General features: G+C 37.0%; 1 protein-coding gene across 1 annotated transcript; it reads left to right on the plus strand.

Moving 5' to 3' along the window:
- The first annotated feature begins 16,120 nt into the window (after positions 1-16,120).
- On the plus strand, positions 16,121-19,507 carry LOC104447392 ((3S,6E)-nerolidol synthase 1). Its single transcript, XM_039313803.1, has 6 exons — positions 16,121-16,357; positions 16,931-17,309; positions 17,724-17,942; positions 18,072-18,210; positions 18,834-19,091; positions 19,217-19,507. Exons 1-6 carry the CDS (start codon positions 16,192-16,194, stop codon positions 19,505-19,507), a joined length of 1,452 nt encoding a protein of 483 aa, XP_039169737.1. The 5' UTR covers positions 16,121-16,191.
- The last annotated feature ends 1,273 nt before the right edge of the window (positions 19,508-20,780 follow it).

Raw genomic sequence — 20,780 nt, forward strand, 5'->3', positions numbered from 1 at the left:
GACTTCTAATTTCTGAATTCGATCTCAATTTCACGGTTAATTTCACTTTGGCACGATATTAGCGCGGTCCAACCTACCAAGTAGCCTTTAGAAATTTTCATGCATCTGACCTGTGGTTGATCATCTCAAGCCACAATGTACATCTTTGAAACATTGGCGACTTTCGATTGTCGGAGTAATCTCAAGGTTTCAAATACGACACAGGGTACCCAATCGATAGAAAAGTCGGTCCAGTGCCGATTGACACGAATTGTGCAATTTGGTGGAATCACCCACACCTGATCACATGATCACATGCCTCTATCGAGTCGACCTATCTCCGATCTTTAATCGATTTTAATTGTGCCGTAATGACCCTTGCGTACTAGCTCGATCGAAGGTCGCTTCGGTCAAATTCTCGAGTCGATGCATTAGAAACTCTTAACACTTCACCCGATAGACTAGTTTCCACATGAGTGACCAACTCAAGGAAAAGAACTATATGCGTGCCAACGAAATACCCGTCTCAATTTATTGAAAATAGAATTGGAAAATCGGGATGTTACAGCATTTGTACAGGATAGACAGATCCAAGATAATATCCTAATCATGCAAGAAGTGATGCAAAAAGCAATAGCAGATGGCAGCCTTCAAGGAATACAGCTGACTAGAACATGTCCCAGACTATCTCACCTGTTATTCTCGGATGATGCTATCTTCTTCCTAGAAGGTACTCTAATGGAGTGTCAGAACCTAACACTTACACCGAATCAATATTGTCATGCAACAGGGCAAACTATAAACTTAAATAAGTCAGGGGTGTCTTTCAGCAAGCATTGTCCTGTAACCTTACGAAGGAACTTGGCTCAGGAACTGCGAGTACCTATTATCGAAAAGACATGTAAATATTTAAGGATTCCTATAGAATGGGAGTAATCGAAAAAGGATATATTTGCATGGATATTAACTCAAGTAAATTTAAAATTGGAGGGATGGAAGGAAAACTACTTACTAAAGTAGGAAAGGAAGTGTTGATCAAGAGTGTAGTGCAAGCCATCCCATCCTATGCAATGGCGATTTTTAAATTGCCAGTGTCCATATGCAGAGCAATTGAAAGGAGAATAGTGTCATTCTGGTGGCAGAAAGGAGATAGTAAAAGAGGGGTGCACTGGAAAAATTGGGATGCTCTAAAAAGAAGGAAGGATGAAGGAGGGTTGGGTTTTAAAGACCTGATTACTTACAATGATGCAATGCTTGGTTAACAGGCATGCCGCTTACACCACTCCCCAAACGCTTTGTGGACCAAAGTCTTCAAGGGCATCTATTTCCCATCTGGCGATATCTGGACTGCTCAGAATGGCCAGAGAGCGTTATGGGGCTGGCGGAGCCTCTGAAGGGTCGAGACATGATCAAAGACGATATAAGATGGGCAGTTGGGGATGGGAAATCCATTAAAATCAAACAAGATAAATGGTTACAGGGGATCATTGAGGGCCAACCAGAACAACAAGAACCTACCATGGTAGCTAATTTGATCAACGATACTACACGAGAATGGAATCGGCCTACGATAGAACAACCGTTTGAGGAAAATATAGCCAACGAAATTTTAGCCATCCCCTTGAGCACGAACCCTAAACCTGATCACATACTGTGGACAAGAAATAGAGCAGGATCATTCTCTGTAAAAAGCAGATATAATAGGGCGTATTTATCAGCTACAAGGAGAAATCAATACCAGGCCTCTTGTTCGTATCTGCCTCCACACAACCTATGGACATAGATCTAGAGTCTCACAATACTACCGAAGATCAGAACCTTCCTCTGAAGTATCTGTCAAAACACGATTCCAACAAGGGAGAATCTATACAAAAGAAAAGTCATCCCAGATCCTTTATGCCAGATTTGTCACACACAGGTCGAAACCACAGAACATATTTTCTTATTTTGTTGATGGACAAAACAGATCTGGGAGGATTAGAGGTTGCATGGCATAAATCTCTAGAGAAACATAAAGCGAATAGATCAATGGCTGGTGGAGGTTTTTCAAGAAAAAAGGGAAGTACCTGTACGAGTGTTCATCGGGCTGGTTCTTTGGCAGATCTGGGAGGTTAGGAACTCATGAATCTTTAGGGGAAAACACCCACAGCCTCCAGAAATCATCGAGCTCGCACAGAACCAGAGTATTACTATGACGCGGGAGATGAAAAACCAGAAGAACAAAAGTCAAGGTCAGATCTTACCAGTGTGTTGGAACCCCTCGAAAAATCGAGAGATGAAAATGAATGTAGATGCGTCATGGATGTCAGGAGAGTTCCTTGGATCTATAGTAGGAATCGCACGGGATGAATCTGGATCTGTAGTCGAAGGGTTCGCGGCCAAAGTTAGGGTTTCCTCGGCGTCTCAAGCGGAAGCCGAAGCACTTCTCCATGGGATACGCTATCTGAAGGAGATAAGTTCGAAGCATGTGGGGGAGACGAAAAGTCAGATGGTTCGGTGGATATGTGAGAGCGACAGCTCATCGGTAGTAGACTTTGTGCTGGGCCGGGCCAAGACTCCTTGGAACCTGCGTGAAGTAATCAAACGCTGCCAACAAGAATTATCCCAGTGCAATTATATCACTGTTGGATCTTGCCCCCGAGATGCAAACCACACAGCCGTCTGGTTGGCGCGTCAACATCAAGAAAGGAAATTGCCCGCGAATTGGATGTACTCTCTCCCTCTATCTCTTGTGGATATTTTATATTTGGACTGTAAGCTGTCGTTGCTTTCTAAGACTAAGTAATATAATGCATATATATGCTTTTCGACCAAAAAAAAAATACATTATAATGAAAACTGCTGAGGCTATGTAAAACATCGTGAAATATTGAAATTAAAATATCAAAGTGTTGGCAACATTTTGCAACGCATCGGCAACCTTTTGGAAAACATTGCTTCTAGTGATATTAAATGTGTCGTGCATGCAGACTTAAGCCGCATTAGTTTTGCTTTGAGTGGATGTCAAGCCATTTCGCCAAAGACTGCCGTCAGCTAAGCGACTGTCATCGCCACAAATGTTGTTAGCAGAAGCTGAGCGGAGCTTTGGCGAGTTATGCATAGTTTGTGCCACTCTGGGAGTCGCCTTGTCTAGGGTTGCGTGACCCAAGCGCAGCGATGTTGAAGTCGTACGACCATCCGGTGTTCAAACCGGGAAATGAAAATATTGGAAATGAAAATATTGATGAGCAAAATATTTGGGGGTGATTTAGATCTACAACGTTAGGCCTTTGCCAGTGGAGCTTCATTAGCGACCGTCTCATAGACCATCCGGTGGAGATTCATCGGCGACCTACATCTACGATTTGACCGTCTCATTAGAGCAGAATTTTTTTATTAGCCTGAGGAGAGTGGCCTCTCATAAATGCTGAAAGCCCTATTTCGCCTTGGGCTTTCAGTTTTACCAAGGCAAGTGTTTTCGCAAAGCCTATTTGCAAAGCTGAGCCTATATGTATGCTTCATTGCGGTCGACATCCGAAACATCATGTCAAAACGCTCTTAATTTCAGATGTACAATTATTGCAGCCCATAAGATGCTGTTCATGATAGCTAGGTAGTAAACTTTTATTTCTCTTTTCATGTGCACAACATTTAGGTAGAGAATAATTCAACATGACTAGTAAATGCAAAACTTGTAAAACGCACTTAGGTCTAATCAATTGTCACCTTCCAAAAACAAGTTCGGAAATTTTTATTGGGGAACTTGATATCATTTGTTAAACGGTAAATGAAGTTTCTAAGTTTTAATTCTACTTTGTAAAATACCTGCAAAGCGCACATTTACATTTCAAAATACCTTTATGTCGTCGTGACGTATTCTTCCTAAAAGTCGGGTTACATTAAATGTTGAAGCCCTAATCTTAAACCCGGCAATTGAAAAGGCCAAAGCTTTACAACATAGAAGAAAAGGCACTTTCCAAGTATAGGAATGCAGAACCCGGGATTCACCAGGTGCCACCCTTCTAACATGGAAGGGGAAGGTGAGGGATTCAAATCCCCACCTTCTCAGGAGGATGGGATGGGAGGCGTAAATTTCGGGAGTGGGTTTCGACTCCCACGCCCGCAAGAGAGGCAAAAGTCCGAGAGTGAGTGTAGAGTAGGAATAGAGTAGGACCGACTCAAAAAAAAAAGTAAAAAAAAAAAGTATAGGAATGCAGAAACATTCGAAATACACAACCTGCCCATTCTTTTTCTAAATAACCTATATCCGAATCAATGGAAACGAAAGGGGGTTGGGAAAGACAGAGTAAAAACTTGTGTCCCATATAAGATTAAAATAAAAATATTGATAATTGTGGCAAGTAACATTAACATTCATGAGATAGTACGGATTTTTTTTTAGATATCTCCTTTGAATTTGGCAATGTTTTTGGCTTGTAATTAAAGCGGGATCAATGCGAACTAATTTTCTGAATTGATGTTCAATGTTCCCCGCATGAACTTAATGGATGCTTCCCTATGGGGTGACGTCCTCAGCATTACATTCAGAAAGCTCGTACTGTAATAATTTATGGTGCCCTTCAAGAAAATAAACGTTCATGGTAGTTCAAATAATTGCCGGCCATCAGATGTTGTAAATCAAAGTAAGGTGTCAAATTATTTTCCCTTCTAACAATATGCACAATTATTTACATAGCAGGCCACATTTTCGTCCATATGTGATGCGAGGACAGTTTTTCCAAGTAATTTTTGATTATGGATCAAAACCATGGACGTAAATTGTCAGTTTCACATCCTAAATTCACATCCAGAAAATACACATCCAAAATTTAGGAAGTGATCGGTCCTCTATTTTAACATAAAGAATAAAACCTTTAGCCAAAGCTAGTCATTTAACGAAAACATATTGACTGAATAAAACCTTTATAGAATAAAAGTTATAATAAAATATTGTCTATCATGAATTAACCAAAGCTATACAATCATAAACCCGGATCTAATAAACTTATTCAATTAGTCTAATATAAAGTCCCACACTAACTCCTAATCACTTTTCACGTGCATGCAATTAAACTCCTCACGTTCAAAATCTCAAATGGTAGATAAATAAGTGGGCAAAGTCACGGCTCAATAAACGACTATCACCATTCCCATGGAATTAAGCCATGGACAAAGAAATTAATAAAAAAATGTATGCGATAGCATGCATCATGAAAGTGACTCCAACCCATATTTTCAAATTCACGAGTCATGTAATATGCATCATCACATAAATCATGTATTATAGCCAGCCATATGTCAAATTTAACTGCTTATGCTGAATGCTCTACAACCACACTTTGCCAGGTGACACGACTTGAAAACTATATGGCCATGATTGGACCCTAAAAATCACATCCGCCGTAGTTAAGCTCCGTAACAGAACTAATCTATGCACATGTATCTTGCGTCTTCTCTAAATCACGGCCGAATTATGCACAGAAGTGATAGGGAAGGCAAAAACTTTGGTACTTCGGCCCTTGCGACAATTCCAAGAATCACTCAGCAGTTTTCGTTGAATAACCTCAACCTCGTAAGTGCAATGGGACCAGGGAACCTTTCACTTTCAGGTCTGACGTATACTGGTACTCTATAATTGTAAAAGATACGCCTTCTGAAGAAAGAATTTGGCAAAGCAGATTCCATGCACAAAGCTCGATAAGGCTCTATTTGGTAACCATCCAAATAATATTTAATTATGATTTTTTGTTTCTGAGAACAGTTTGGGAATATAATCGCTTTTGGTAAAAATTTTGTTCAAAAACAAATTTCTATTTTTTTGTTCTCGGAAGTAGATTTAAAACAGAATCAAGAATAAAAAAATAAAATAAAACAAAATAAAGGAAAAAGGAAAAAAAAAAAATATTTAAAAATTAAAATAAATTGATTTGAAATAGAATCAATGAACACTACTCAAACACAATTTTATTTTAGAATAAAAAAATTTGGACAGTTACCAAATAGCTTAAAATACTTAGATATTGTTATCGGGAACAAAATAAAAAATATAATTTATGATCGGAATCTGTTTTCGGGAATAGAATCGTTATCAAACGCGTCCTAAGCATCCGGCACGGCTGCAATTTTACTTTATACAACAAGACTGAATATTACGTATTTAACAAACATGTGAAACGTCTAGCAGGGTCGCTTCTGTTTTTAAAACCATTTCATATCCGTCGGGTCTGCTTTTCATGTCATTTAATCCACATTCACATCGCGTGATGACAGCGGGAGAGATGGCCTAAGAACTTTGCGACAGAACTTGAACGGTGTCCACATATCGTAAGAACCAAAGGACAAAGAAAACGTTATCCACATTTCATAAAAGTACACATTTTCAATTGATACTAGGAATTTAGGGTCGGCAAAAGGTGGGTCCAGCTTGGAATATCGTGAACATAGGACAGCCTCCTCTTGTTTGAACTTGCTAAAAGTAGTTATAGCTTTTCACGACTACAATTAAATTGTTTTCAATTTCAAATCAAAGCTTTTAAATTATATATATTTAGAGACACTTGAAGATCCATCAAATCTTTAATTAATCAAATCTATGCTTAATTGATTGTAATTGATACACTTTATATATATATATATATATATATATATATATATATATATATCTTAAGTGAGAAGTAATGACTAGTGTCGGCGACCCTTTGGTTAGAGGGTTACTATAAGAGTTTTACTTTTGCGATTGAGATGTTCTATTCTTAGCTATAACTATTGTTTAATTCTGAGTGAACACATCAAGATTGCATGATCTTATGCAACTTGGAATACAATTGGAATTATTAAATGCCCGGTGCACATGTCGAACATATGCCAAAACGAACCTGAATTTCCTTAGATTGATGAGTGATTAGGGGATAGGAACTTGTGATCAAGGCACCTTTAAATCACATGGGAGTAAGTCTTTTCCAATTTAGAGAACTATCTCGATGGTAACTATAATTGGTACTATAAATAAGAATTGGACAGAAATAAGGTTTTCTTACCTTGGATAACCACTTGTGCTAATCTACAAATATCGCTTGTAGGCTTCATTATCATTAACCACCTGTACAATCTACAACTATCTCTTATATAAAACTTACTCAATTCTATTTTGGCTATTTCACCTCGGTGTCCAAGCTAGCTCTGTTTGAAGAAGAGTTTTTTCCTCCACCAGGTGCCTGCAGGTCTATTTCCCATGTGTTTCAAGTTGATTGCAATTGCGAAACAGAATGTTGGCTTTGATACACGACAACAGAAGACAATTTCCTTTTTGTTTTGACAAGTTAAAAGGAAGCCCCTCATTTTCCATTTTTTTTTTTGTCAAGGATGAAAATGGAGAAGAATATAAGCTGATTTTTTTTGTTGACTTAAGGATTGTAAATGTTTAATTGAGATGAACTAAGGGTAAGCGTGGTTCTAGGGTAAAATATGAAATCTAAGAATTGGACCAACAAGAACCTATAGGTTCTAGATTCAGGTTCCAAGGTATACATGATAGGTTTGAGGTTCCAAAAAATAAGGAACCTATTTTGATAGGTAGGTTTCGAGTTCTTAGTTGGAGAAACTTAGAACCTAGAACTTGTAATTTAGAACATGGAACAAGTTCTAATGTTTTCTTGGTTCATGTTTTCATGAATCTTGCAATATTCCATGCCATTTAATGATAAGTGTATAATTTAGAAATACTAGTTTGAGCTTCCATTTTAAAATTGAGACTTTTACTTTATTAATGTTCATATTTTTGTATGTCTTTATGATTAGTGAATTATAATAGTAAGCAATTGTTATAAAATGTTTTAATTCACCGTAATCATTCAATTAATAATATAGGTGTAATCTAAATTGAACTTAGAACTAACTCTAGAACCTATGACAGAGTGGGTTTTAGATTTTAAGATATATAGGGTAGGTTCCAAATTCCAAAAATAAGTAATATGTTCGGTTCCAAATTTCACATGGAATTTGTACAAAACCTTAAACCCTTTACACCTAATGTCTACCAAGACGATGTCAAGTTACTCTACCAAATCCACCGCCTTTTGCCTAATGTCTACCAAGACGATGTCAAGTTACTCTACCAAATCGACCGCCTTTTGGACAATGTATCACCAGTTTCTATTGCTCATTTTGAAATTTCGCCATCAATTTTCCTACATCTTTGGCTAGTGGAAAATTCTTCCAATTATGTCTATGATTGGTGAGTCACAAATTATGAACATAATTTACATGCAAAATTAACTAAATATTAATGTAGATCATGTGCATGGTCATCGTGCTTAAAGTTTAGCGCGGGAACGATGGCTAGCTCACGCCACTAGCTTAAGAAGATGTTCTGATCCACGCAATCCGGCATATTTCTAAGTGATGGGACGCTCCCACGTTGCCGTCCTTGTGCACGTCAACACAAAATCGGACACATATGTTTGCCCTTTCGAATATTTTAAGAGTCTCTCTCATAAAGTGTGGTCCAGCTTATTTGGCCGTGATTGCGGCCTGGGGACCGTCCAATTTGTTGATTTTTGTTTCCTTTATTTATTCCTATATTCAGTCTTGTAATAAAATGAGCGCATAGACATAATACGAGAAGAGGCATTGTTAGCTTATACCACGATGGATTGAATAATGCTAGGTTAATGTTAAGAGTCTATTTGAAATCATTAAACTACACGGTCATGAGACCACGCATTCAATTAAGTATCTAACACAATCGTCATGTTGTTCTCATTTAGGATTTCTATTCCTTGTGTACTTATTCAATATACTTACAATGAGTCTTATTGGCATTTGCTTGGTTATTTATTAGCAAGGCAATGTCATATTCTAGTGTAGTTGGGGTTTTTGGAAAAATTCCAAATAAGTACATAAAGTGTTGTCATTTTCTTAAATAATGATATATAATGGATCTTGTTTTAAATAAGAGTTTGAAATATTATCATTTTTTTCAAATAAGTATTTGAAGTGGGTTTTGTTTCATATAATGACCTGAACTGGCCATATTAATCTCAAGAAAGAGCTTGACTTCATTGACTCGTCAAGGGCATTTTTTTTTTATGTTCTCATTTTTCTATTTCTTCTTTCCTTTCTTTTTCTTTTTCTTTTCATACAAAAGACATATTCAAAAAAAAAAAAAAAAAAAAAAAAAAAGGCCCACCTATGGTCACCGCCCCTTGCCAAGATAAGGTGTTTACTATGGCTAGGGGGGTCATTGGCCCCTCCGGAAGGGCCGATGACCGGAACCAATAGAGGGTTGTGACCCTTTGCCAGAGCAGGTTCAGTGGCGGAAGAGGAGGAGGGGTCTGGATGAGAGGAGGTTGCAATTTGGATGCCTTGTCAACGTAGGAGTTGTAGAGCATGATTCAAGGTGTGATCGCTCATTGCAAGAACTCCATATTGCAGAACAACTACAAGGTCATGGTCAGCAATGAAATCTGAAACCTCCTAAGAACCTGAAGATGAAGTAGATGATTCCCATTACGAGATTGGTCGAATGCTTGCTTCATCATTTTCATGTGAGTGCCCAAATTTGGGAGAGGGTTACGGCTCTCTCTTAGTTTTGGTGAAGGTCATCGGGCCTCACCGAGGTGCTAGTGAACTTGTTGGCCATAGCCAATGCCTTGACCCAGTGATAGGGCGGCGGCCACAGGTAGGAGGATTGGGGCTAGCCCTCCTGCTTGTATTTTCTTTTTCTTTTTCTTTGTTAAATTTTTACCTTTTTTTTATGAAAAAAATCAGAAAAAAAGGACAAAGGAAAGGATAGAAAATAAAAAAAGTAAAGAACAAAATACTCTTGACCAACGCTTAGATTGAGTTTTACATTTTGATTGCCATAGCGAAATACAATGTTGGTGTTGATACATAAGAATAGAAGACAATTTGTTTTTTGTTTTGACTAGCCAAGTGGAAGCCCCAAGTTTTCGAAATTTCTTTTTTCGCTAAGGATGAAAATGGAAAACAATATAAGCTGATTTTTTTTTATATAATTTTTTGTTGAGATAGGAATTGGAAATGTTCAATCGAGATGACAACAATATCAACCAAGTCATTGTCAAGTTACCCTATCAAATCCACCACCTCTAGGTGATGTATCATCACTTTCTATTGCTCATTTTGAACATTTGTCATCAATTTTCCTACATCTTTGGCCAGTGAAATATTCTTCCAGTCATATTTATGATTTGTGAGTCAAAAGTTGTGGACATGATCCACGTACAAGCTTGACTAAATATCAACGTGGATCATGTTTGTACCTTTGACCTGTCAATTGGTGCAGGAATTGACTGAAAAGACCGCCGGTCTACATGTGCATCGTTATCGTACTTAAAGTTTTAGACTGAGAACAGTGCCTACACGCCACCAGTTTAAGAAGATGTTCGGATCCACACAATCCGGGATATTTTCTAGCGACGGGACGCTCTCACGTTGCCGTTCTTTGTGCAAGTCCACACAAAATAGCATACGTAATTTTGCCCCCGAGAAGATTTTAAGAAACTCTCACGAAGTGTGGTCCAACTTATTTGATCCTGATTACGACTCGGGGAGTTGAGTTTTGTTTCCTGTTTTTATCCTATATTCAACCCGGTAATAATATGGATTGAATGATGTTAGGTTTATTGTAACAATCTATTTGAAATAATTAATTATCTAATACAATCGTCACGTCATTCTCTTTTAGTATTTCTATTATTTGTATATTTATTCAATATAACCTACACTTAGTCTTACAGGAATTTGCTTAGTTATTTATTATCACGGCAATGTCATGTTCCAATGTATCTATGATTTTGAGAGAAATTTCAAATAAGGATATGAAGTGTACTCAATTTTTTTTTAAAAAAAAGGGGGGGGGTTGGAGTGGATGTTATTTTAAATAAGAGCACGAAGTGTCATCATTTTCTTAAATAATGACTTGAAATGAGTTTTACTTCAAATAATGGTCTGAAGTGGCCATTTTAGTTTCAAAGAATGGCCCGACCTTATCAAGGGTATTTTCATCAATTAGTTTTTTTTCTTTCCTTTTTCTATTTCTTCTTTCATTTTTTTTTTTTCTTTTATTTTCATAAAAGACAAATTTAAAAAAGAAAAAAAAGTTAAACCTTAAAATAATAAAACACAAAAAAAAAAAAAAAAAAATCCAAGCCTGCCTATGGTCACCACCCCTTCTCGAGACAAGGCGTTGGCTATGGCCAGTAGGGTCGCCAGTGCCTCGACAAGGGTCGGCTTGCCCATTAAAGGTGAGGTCTTGCTAGTCCTCGCTAGAAATAGTAGAGGGTTGTGACCCTGTGGCAGAGCAGAATCGGTGGCGGAGGAGGAGGGGTCCGGACGGGAGGAGGTTGCCACTCGAAGGTTTCATCAATGGAGGAGTTGTAGAGAATGATTCAAGGTGCAATCGCTCATTGCAAGAACTCCATGTTGCAAAACAACTACAAGGTCATGGTTAGCAATGAAATCTGAAACCCCAAGAACCTGAAGACGAAGAATATGAGTCCCACCACAAAACTACTCAATGCTTGCTTCACCATTTTCATGTGGGTAGCTAAGTTTGGGAGAGGTTGCGGCTCTCTCTTGATTCTAGCAAGGGTCCGGAGGTACCTAAGTTTGATGTGATGATGGGGCGATGGCCATAGGCAAGAGGGCCGGGGCTAGCCCTCCTGCTTGTATTTTTTCTTTTTCTTTGTTAAAGTTTTATATATTTTTTTTTTTTTGAGTTTGTCTTTTTTTTTTTTTTATGAAAAGAAAAAAATCAGGAAAAGAAAAAAGAAAAAGAAAAGGAAAGTAAATCAAAAAGGAAGAACAAAATACCCTTGACCAATTCAGGCCCTTATTTGAAACCTCTCTTCAGCCATGAAAAGGCTAAGAATGTCCTTGTATTTCATCTACTATAATGTTCTTCTACTTTTGATTCTTCTTCTATGTCGGCATCAATTCGAAATTGAAGCAGTTGGTGAATTCCTCGATTGTAGTTCATGAGTGGGATTCGTTTTGCTCCATGAATAACCTATTTACTTCCTTTCTATCGTCTTTGCCTTTTCGTTTCTCACTTTGATTTCTTGTATCATCCACAATGATGATGCAAGTTCTTTTTAGAGTTTCTTCATTATATTCCATCTATTTTCCGGATTTGAGGTGGTCATTACTCGCTTCCTAGTTTTTTTTCAAACCATTGGTCACTGAAAATATTGTGTATCACTAATTCCATTAGATCGCCTGGGAACTGGACCAATTAGTTTGATTCCCAATTCCAAAAAATGAGAACCAATCCTATTCTTGGGTGGGACTGGACCAAGAACTAATCAACCCTATGTGTGACACTTTCATCCTCCATCAAGGTTTCATCAGGGCACCGTTATGTAATTTGCCTACATGGATGCTAGTAAGCAAACAATATAGATATGGTATTTACGTGACTTAAGTGAAATAAAAACAATGTTATTTTAGCTAAAAAATTATATAATTAAATCTTGACGGAAGGTAAATGTGTTACATAGGTATAAGTTTGGAGTTTTTTTTTTTATGTTATAAGATATACGTCACAATAGATATAGTTTAGAATTTTTGATGTCACAAAAAAAGTTCTCAATAAATCTGTTATAGTGGGCATAATTTGAGATTTTGGTAGCTTTTTCCCAGTACATTGCTTAGCTAAATTGCAAGTCCATTGTTTGACATTGTCCTGAAAGTCTGAGCAGGACACAATCTATGCTTTGTGGGAGGATTTCCCATTCAATACATGGTCATATAGACTACACATCCGTTGGGGGATGAGATCTTCCACCACGCTTGATGTCCTCATTTTGTGCCTAATTTAGCTAAACCAATAATTTATCTGAACAATGTATCAGGAAATTTATCACTGAATGTGTTAGCAAATAAGATTTATTGACAAGTCAGAGATATTGAGCAGTATAGAGGATTTTCACGTGTAGTTAACACTAACTAAAGCAGGGGTTATATTTCTGTACAGTCATGTCATTGATTGGTAGAATCACAAATTATTGACATCGCCATATGCAAATTTAAGCTTGCGTAACTTGTAACCTATCAATAAGAGACTCGATTGAAGAAACTTCGTTGATTTAGGAACGGGAGATAACATGGCCCTTAAAAATAGGTACCTGTCCCCATCTCACAAAGGAGGTAGACAAATGTCGTATTGGAGCAACAGAGGATCTTCATCCTTGATGTATGATTTTCGAAGAGCTTAGCTCGTTCATGTTTTCCTTCTGATACGATTAATTGATGTTGCAAAATTAAGTCAAAATAAATATAAGGCTAAGTGTGAGATTTTGTGGGATCGGCTGTCAACCTGTTCTAAAAGTTTAAGCTGTTTAATGAATGTATGATTTATTATTTAAATATTTTAACACTCCTCCCCATGCTTGGTCTAGTCTTTTTGCTTAGTATTAAGCGTGGGAATTTAATTTAGGAGGCAAATGGGACTTGGAAATATTCGAACTCAATACATTCAGCTTTGATATTATGTAAGATTTTGTAGGATCACTATTAGTTATTCTAAAACTTAAGTTATTAGATAAATGTGTAGTGTATTATTTAAATATTCGAACACTAAGTTTCCCTACAATTATGTTTCTGATTGGTGGTTATATATTATTGTGGGACATCATTTACACCGAACTTATCTAAAATTGAAATGCAAGTGATGTTTACACTCGTAAGCTATCAACCAGAAGACTAATTATAAGAAATCCTCCGATTAGAGACAGAGGACAATATAGCCCATCATTTTAACTAAAGCCTAATGCCTAAAATAATACCAGAACTACAATTTTGATTGAATGAGGAAAGAAAAAAGCAACGTAATTCCTCTCTCATGGAAAATAGGAAGTCTAACTATTCCTCCGGTGTCATTTTCCTGTCTCTTGGATCAACTAAAGGGGCACTTTGCTCTCAAATAGTATTCCCAATTATTGACTTGGAAGAATACGTGGTTGTAGAGGTTTCTTGGATCTAGATTCTTTGGTGCAGAGTCATTTTCATAAGAAGACTTTGTAGGTTAGCAAAAAAGAAAAGAAAAAACCATCTTCTTCTGTTTTCTTGGTCTTGAACGAAACTTGAAGAAACTAAATGATGAAAACGCCCCATATGTTGCCTTGTGAGTTGACTAGGAGAAGCATGAGGATGGCTGCCGCCGACCACGGTGGGCAGCGGAGGCGTGACCGGCCATCATTGGTGACACAGCCCACGACGGAGGGGTACTATCTAGGTGGCTCCCTCTCTTGTTCGACACCATAGTTTTCTCTTTCTTTATTATTTATTTTTTTTAATATTTATTTAGCTAATAACCTTTTTAAGCTTAACTGGGTTAGAAGTGAGTTTGTCTTTAGACCCACTAAGATTCATATCTAGTTGGGTTTTGCCTCTGATATTGGAAACCCACTTTAATCCGTTTTGAAATTTTCAGACAACCCATATTTGACGTAGCTCATTGAATTCGAGTTAAGAAATTGATCTTGAACCCAATTTGTCAGCTCTATATATATTTAAAAACAATACATGACGCTACCCCACATTAGCACTATAAGACAACATTTATGCCCCTCAACTCTTAAGGACAATCTGACATTACAATTTTTCTTCTCCTCTTTCTCACCTCGCTCTCACATACATTTGAGAAATTATTGAGTAAACTTTAAACGTGTACTAAATCAAATTCGAACTGATGATTCGCCATTTTTAATGGTCCAAATTTAGTTTAGTAAAATAGATCAAGCTCATGGATAATTCCTCCACATTATCCCAAAGATGACTAAACATAATTTCTCACCCTCGCTGGCCCGTACGCTCTTCTGCTTGTTGCACGCACATGCGCTCATTTCACAGAGAGCCGAACTTATTATGGAGGACAGGACCACAAATTTTAGGAGCAAACGCGTTCCCCATAGGACAAAGTTTTGAGAGTTCAAGTTCAAGTATGTGTTCTTACCTCGTGTATCACGTAAAATATGAGCTAAATCTGAAACAGTAGAATAAAATCCGAGTACGTGGTCTTCCTTGTTTGCCGAAAAAGCCCTTCATGTCCTTTTCTTTTAGACATTGCGATCAGTGCGCTTCTAATTTCTTGAAGACCATTGACACTCGAAACCTCTCCGAAATGTATATGCATTGATGTATGCTTTCAACGACGATGTTTCCTCCAATCGGGTTTTGAGAACGACAATTGTACGCACCCAAGTTTCTCGCCCACAACAAAGATTCCAACTGCAGAAACTTACAAAAGATGTGTGCAGCACGTTCCCTATCAATATATTTTAGGCATTTTCTGTTTTTCACTATAAATAGGCCATCTAAAGCAAATCAACCTCCTATCATTCTTAACAATCTTCGCACTTCTACTCTCCCCGTGATTAGGACTGGGAAAGGGTCGGCCACCGATTCCAGCTTCATAATGGATCGACCTAACCAAATGCAATCATCGAGCATTGCCAAGGAGCAAACTTATCCGGTAAATCCCCTGATCCTAGCCTTTTCTTTTCAACTTTCCATTTCCTTCCTTAGCTCGTGTGAAAAAAAAAATCGCAGACGTAGTGTTTTCCTCCGAGCATTATTTCGTAGGGCATACCTATATGCCAACACCTATTTGGATTCTTCATTGGCCTATTGGTGATAGAAAGAGGAGAAAAATAAAACCAAAATAGGATAACAAGGAAGCTTATTTACCGAATATACGCAGGGAAACAAGAATGTTTTCTTTCAAGGCTCAGTAGAAAGGAATCTGTAATTAAAAAACCAACTTATTAACTCCCATTAAGATTTGATCATTTGAAACAATTTCAACTGGACTGGCCTGTAAGGTCATATATCACCTTGTGCATATGAGCATACCAAGCTTTAATAGCATAAAATTAATGTCAACAGAAAGCCTTATCAATCTCATACTAAATTACTATATATTACTATGAAAAATTATTGTCTTTGCTCTTTTGAACTTTTGCTCATTTAATATTTTTTGCTTCATTACAATAATTCTTTGTTAAATTACATGAGAAAAAATATCGCCAATTTAGTTCATTCTTGCTTAATTTTTTTTTTTTTTTCATTATAACATCGACCTCACTTGTAACTCTGGATTTCCATGATGTAGGATGATTCCGGGATCAAACATGACCAAAAATAAAGAGCCTTATAGATTTTCTGAATAAAGTGGTGAATGAGCCCGTAGAAAGTTTGATCATTGTCGACATGATTCAGCGACTAGGAGTCAAATCCCTATTCCGAGAACAGATTAAAGCCATTCTAACGTGGCAATACACACATTTTAGCTCTTTGAATCATGGCAAAGATGATATCTATGAGATCGCTCTCCGGTTTCGACTTCTAAGGCAAGAAGGTTATCGTGTGCCTGCAGGTTTGTTCCTATGAGTTTCAAGTCGATTGCAATAGCGAAATACAGTGTTGCTATTTATACATAACAAAAGAAGACAACTTTTTTGTTGTTGTTTTGTCTAGTTACGTGGAAGCCCTAAAATTTCCAATAGTTTGTTAAGGATGAAAATGGACAAGAATATAAGCTGATTTTTTTTAAAAATATTTTGCTGATTTAAGAATTGGAAATGTTTAATTGGGATGAACTCTCCAATGGATATCCATCAATGCATGTTATATCGTGGACTTATGCCAGATATTAAGCAATGCATTAGTGTTCTGAAGTTTTGTTCAAAATGGAAAGTAAGAACTAATTATTCATATTACAAAAATCGAATTGAAAAAACCTAGATATATGCCCATTTCCTTCATTTGTTCTCTTTTTAGTTACATTAAAAAATAAAAATTTACTTGAGATGAAATAATTTTAACCAATTTAGCATTTTTTTCGAAACCAAAGTATGCACATCATAATTTTGAATGAGCGAAGCAACTTATAAATTAGATATTAGACTATGCTTTTTGATGTATTATAGTCCTTGTGTTTTTTATGTAGATGTGTTCGAATACTTCAACGAAAAGGGAAAAGGTTTTGTTATGAAACTGGAGGGAAACATCAAGGGTATGATGGAATTATACGAAGCGTCACAAATGAGCACGGAAGGAGAGGATATACTCGACGAAGCCGAATTCTTTAGCAACAAGTGTCTCAATGCATTGTTGACGTGTGATCTTGATAATGAACAAGCGAGAATGATAGAAAGTACATTGCAATATCCATATCGCAAGAGCTTTGCAAGATTGCTAGCTCCTCAAAGTTTTGTAAACGATATGCCAAGCACAAACTCGTGGATGGAAGACTTGCTAGAAGTGGCAAACAGAAAGCGAAGAATTGATCAATATGTGCACCAGAAGGAGATTCACCAAATTAATAAGTGAGTAATTAATTAACTACTTACCCAAAGTTATGCTCAATTGAAGGACTATAGATGACCAACATATAATAGTAGGCGAAATCTTAATAGCTGGCCCTAATACAAGTATATCAATGCATAAATAAGATGCTATATTTAAACTTATGTATTTAAGGAGTTGGCATTTAGGTTCAGACTAATATCAAACTCACAAATCACAGTTTGAGGCATGACTTAAACCAGTTTTTGGTGGCATGACTTAAACCAGTTTCACCAAAAAGTATAAGGAAAATGATGGACTCTATATCTCCATTTTCTCAAATCTCTATGTCATGAGATCAATAGAATTTTCAAATGAATCATTTGTTTCATTTAAATGAGTATACTATTATGTACCGTTGCTTTAGTTTTCCTCATGCATATCCTATATTTCAGGTGGTGGAAAGAGTTGGGATTGGGAGAGAAGATGGAGTTTGCTAGAGACCAGCCACTAAAATGGTACATGTGGTCCATGGCAATTCTCACAGATCCAAGCTTGTCTGAGCTTAGGGTTGAGCTCAGTAAGCCCATCTCTCTCGTGTACATTATTGACGACATATTTGATGTCCATGGCACGGTTGACGAACTAATTCTCTTTACAGAACTCATTAAAAGGTATACAATCGAAAATATCCCTTTTTACCTATTATGTTGCAACTATTACATCAAATAAATAAAAAAACTACATTCCATATTTATATTATGTTGACAATTTAAATATTTCTTGCAATTGTTTTCCTTCGGATGGGATAATGCGTGTGCCGAGCAGCTTCCAGAGTACATGAAAATATGCTTCAAGGTTCTCAATGATATTGCAAATGATTTTGGCAGAATCATCTTTGAGAAGCATGGATGGAACCCCACGAGATTCTTGAAACATATGGTATAAATATAAAATTATTATTGATAAGAACCTATGTTGTTGCTAACTCCTATCTCAACTCTAAATGAACGTGACTTAATTGGAGATTCGTTGCACTGAACCAAAACTCAACCTTGACCATATCCTCCTCCCTTTTTCCACTCTTTGTCTCACCACCCTCCAATATTTTGGTCATCATTTTGAAGTTTGTGTTCACTTCTTCAAATTAAAGCCACAAAAACCAATTGCCGGCTTCATCATCGTCGAGTTTCATTCACTCTTTTATAGAATTCCTTATAATGCCATACACGGAGATCTTATCACTGATAGGGTTAAGCTGCAACTGTCCCTCCCTCCCTCCCCCCCTCCCGCCCTCTCCCATACACACTCACACACAAATCTTGGCGAGATCTAGGCGTTTCTGTCAAGATCTTGTAGCCGTGCCCTGGCTTCCTAGCAATAAACTTGAGCTCAGTGCAGCATTGAGTTCCCTTACTCTCTGAGAGAGAGAGTGAGAGAGAGAGAGAGATTTCCTAGTGATTTGTCATTTATGACTACTACGAAAGCTCAATAAGCTCAGGCTTTTGATTTATGACTACATTTTAGATGATCCTTGATCAGTCAGATAACATTTGATCATGCAGTGGGCGAATTTGTGCAATGCATTCCTGGTGGAGTTTCAGTGGAACGCTTCTGGGAAATTGCCAAAGGCAGATGATTACTTGAAGAATGCGATTATCACTTCGGGTGTGCCCTTGGTGCTAACTCACCTGTTCTTTCTAATGGGCCAAAACATTGCCAACCAAAGTATTGATTCAAAGAAAGAAGAGGTGCAGCTGCCAAATATAATATTCTTAATCGCTGAAATTCTTCGCCTTTGGGATGACCTCGGATGTGCCCAGGTACACTAGTTCATGGTTTCGTGCTGGGCAATATTCGGGTTTTATTCATTTTTTATTTGCGTTTTGTCATTATTTTATTGATATGATTTTTTTTTTTTTTACTCGGGGGATTCGATTCCCTGAAGGACGAGAATCAAAATGGCTACGACGGGTCATACGTGGATTGCTATTTGGGGGAAAATCAAGGCTCTTCGTACCAAAGCGCAAGGGAGCATGTGATGAAGTTGATATCGAAATTGTGGAAGCTGCTCAACAAAGAGTGCCTCTCTCCATGTCCGTCCTCTGCGCCTTTCCTTGAAGCTTGCGTGAATGCTGCTAAGATGGTTTCACTGATGTACAACTATGAAGACAAACGTGGTCTCGGACTCCTACAAGACCATATGAAGTCGTTGACCTGTGATCACGAGACAATTTAGCATCATTTTCATGTTTTCATCTCATCCTTGATTACTTCGGTATAATGTACTACGGTCACCTTAAATTGCAATAAAGTTGCCTTCTTTTTCTAAGCAGTATTGTTTTCCAGCTATATATTGTTTTAAGTGCTTTTCCATCATAAGTGGCAATAATATTTGTTGGCATATCCAAATGAAAAAAAAAATGTGAATTTAACATGAGCAGAAAAATTCATTACTATTTCAAACATACTACATTGGCACATGGTTTGTTTTATTCGTCCAAAACATCATAAAATGTAAGGAGGTACCAAAATTTAAAATAAAGTATGGCATGTGTTTATATTTAAAGTAAGAACATCCGCAATATTTATGATGCGTTGTCAACAGAACACTAAAAAATCTAACTTAAAACTATCTTATGTGCATCTATACATTTTCTGAAGTTTGAACATTACTGCACTTTGACAAAATGTCGTAAGGCTTTAATATGAAAAAGGAAAAAAGAAGAAAAAAAAAGAGAGCATATTCTGCCGATGTAAAGAAAATTTTTCACAAGCGTTCCCATGCATCATTGACTTGAGAATTATAACTATGCATTCTCTCTAATGAATGTTGTATGAGGCTGGTTGTGTAAAACTTTTTTCACACTAACGCTGCGTATGAAGTTATCCTTTTAAGTATTTATGACATTTTTCATTGGTTTATGACAACATAGCGTGAGCATTTGTAGTAATTTGTTAAATATTATAATATATATTTTTCGTATTTTGAACCATGTTATGACAAAATATCGCAAGCCTTAGAAAAAACATAAATTTTCTTTAGAAATTAGGATACTTAAATATCTGTAACGTTGTTCATTGAGTTATGAGAGAAAAACTTTGTAAACTAAAGAAATTTAAGATACCTAAATATTTCCGACCATTATGAAATACATTACGATGAAAAGTAGTAAATATTTGTGAATATTAGTACACTACTGTAAAGCACAAATTGATAATGTAAAATACCGTTAAATCATCATAGATGTATTGGGTCGAATTAAATACCGTTAAATCATCATGAAAAACCCGATGGACCTGGATTAGTCTGATTCGAATAGGACCAACCCGTTCCATGTCTTGGATTAGGCTCAGTGGTAGAAGGTGGCCTTCCTCCTGGCCCGTTATTTTCTAGAGAGACCATAGCAGTTTGGATAGGTTGGACTTGGACGGGAATCCACTGGACATACAATACTGTGAATAATTGCCTTGAATTTGGCTGAGGAGGGCGTTGAATGGAGCCCAATCCT

The sequence above is a fragment of the Eucalyptus grandis genome, chromosome 5 (assembly GCF_016545825.1).
Source record: "Eucalyptus grandis isolate ANBG69807.140 chromosome 5, ASM1654582v1, whole genome shotgun sequence".
NCBI classification, from domain to species: Eukaryota; Viridiplantae; Streptophyta; class Magnoliopsida; order Myrtales; family Myrtaceae; genus Eucalyptus; species Eucalyptus grandis.

Coding starts and splice junctions, on each gene's coding strand:
- LOC104447392 (XM_039313803.1), top strand. CDS start 16,192: ATGATTCAGCGACTAGGAGTCAAATCCCTATTCCGAGAACAGATTAAA. Junction 17,310..17,723: donor GAGATTCACCAAATTAATAA/GTGAGTAATTAA, acceptor CCTATATTTCAG/GTGGTGGAAAGAGTTGGGAT. Junction 17,943..18,071: donor TTTACAGAACTCATTAAAAG/GTATACAATCGA, acceptor GTTTTCCTTCGG/ATGGGATAATGCGTGTGCCG.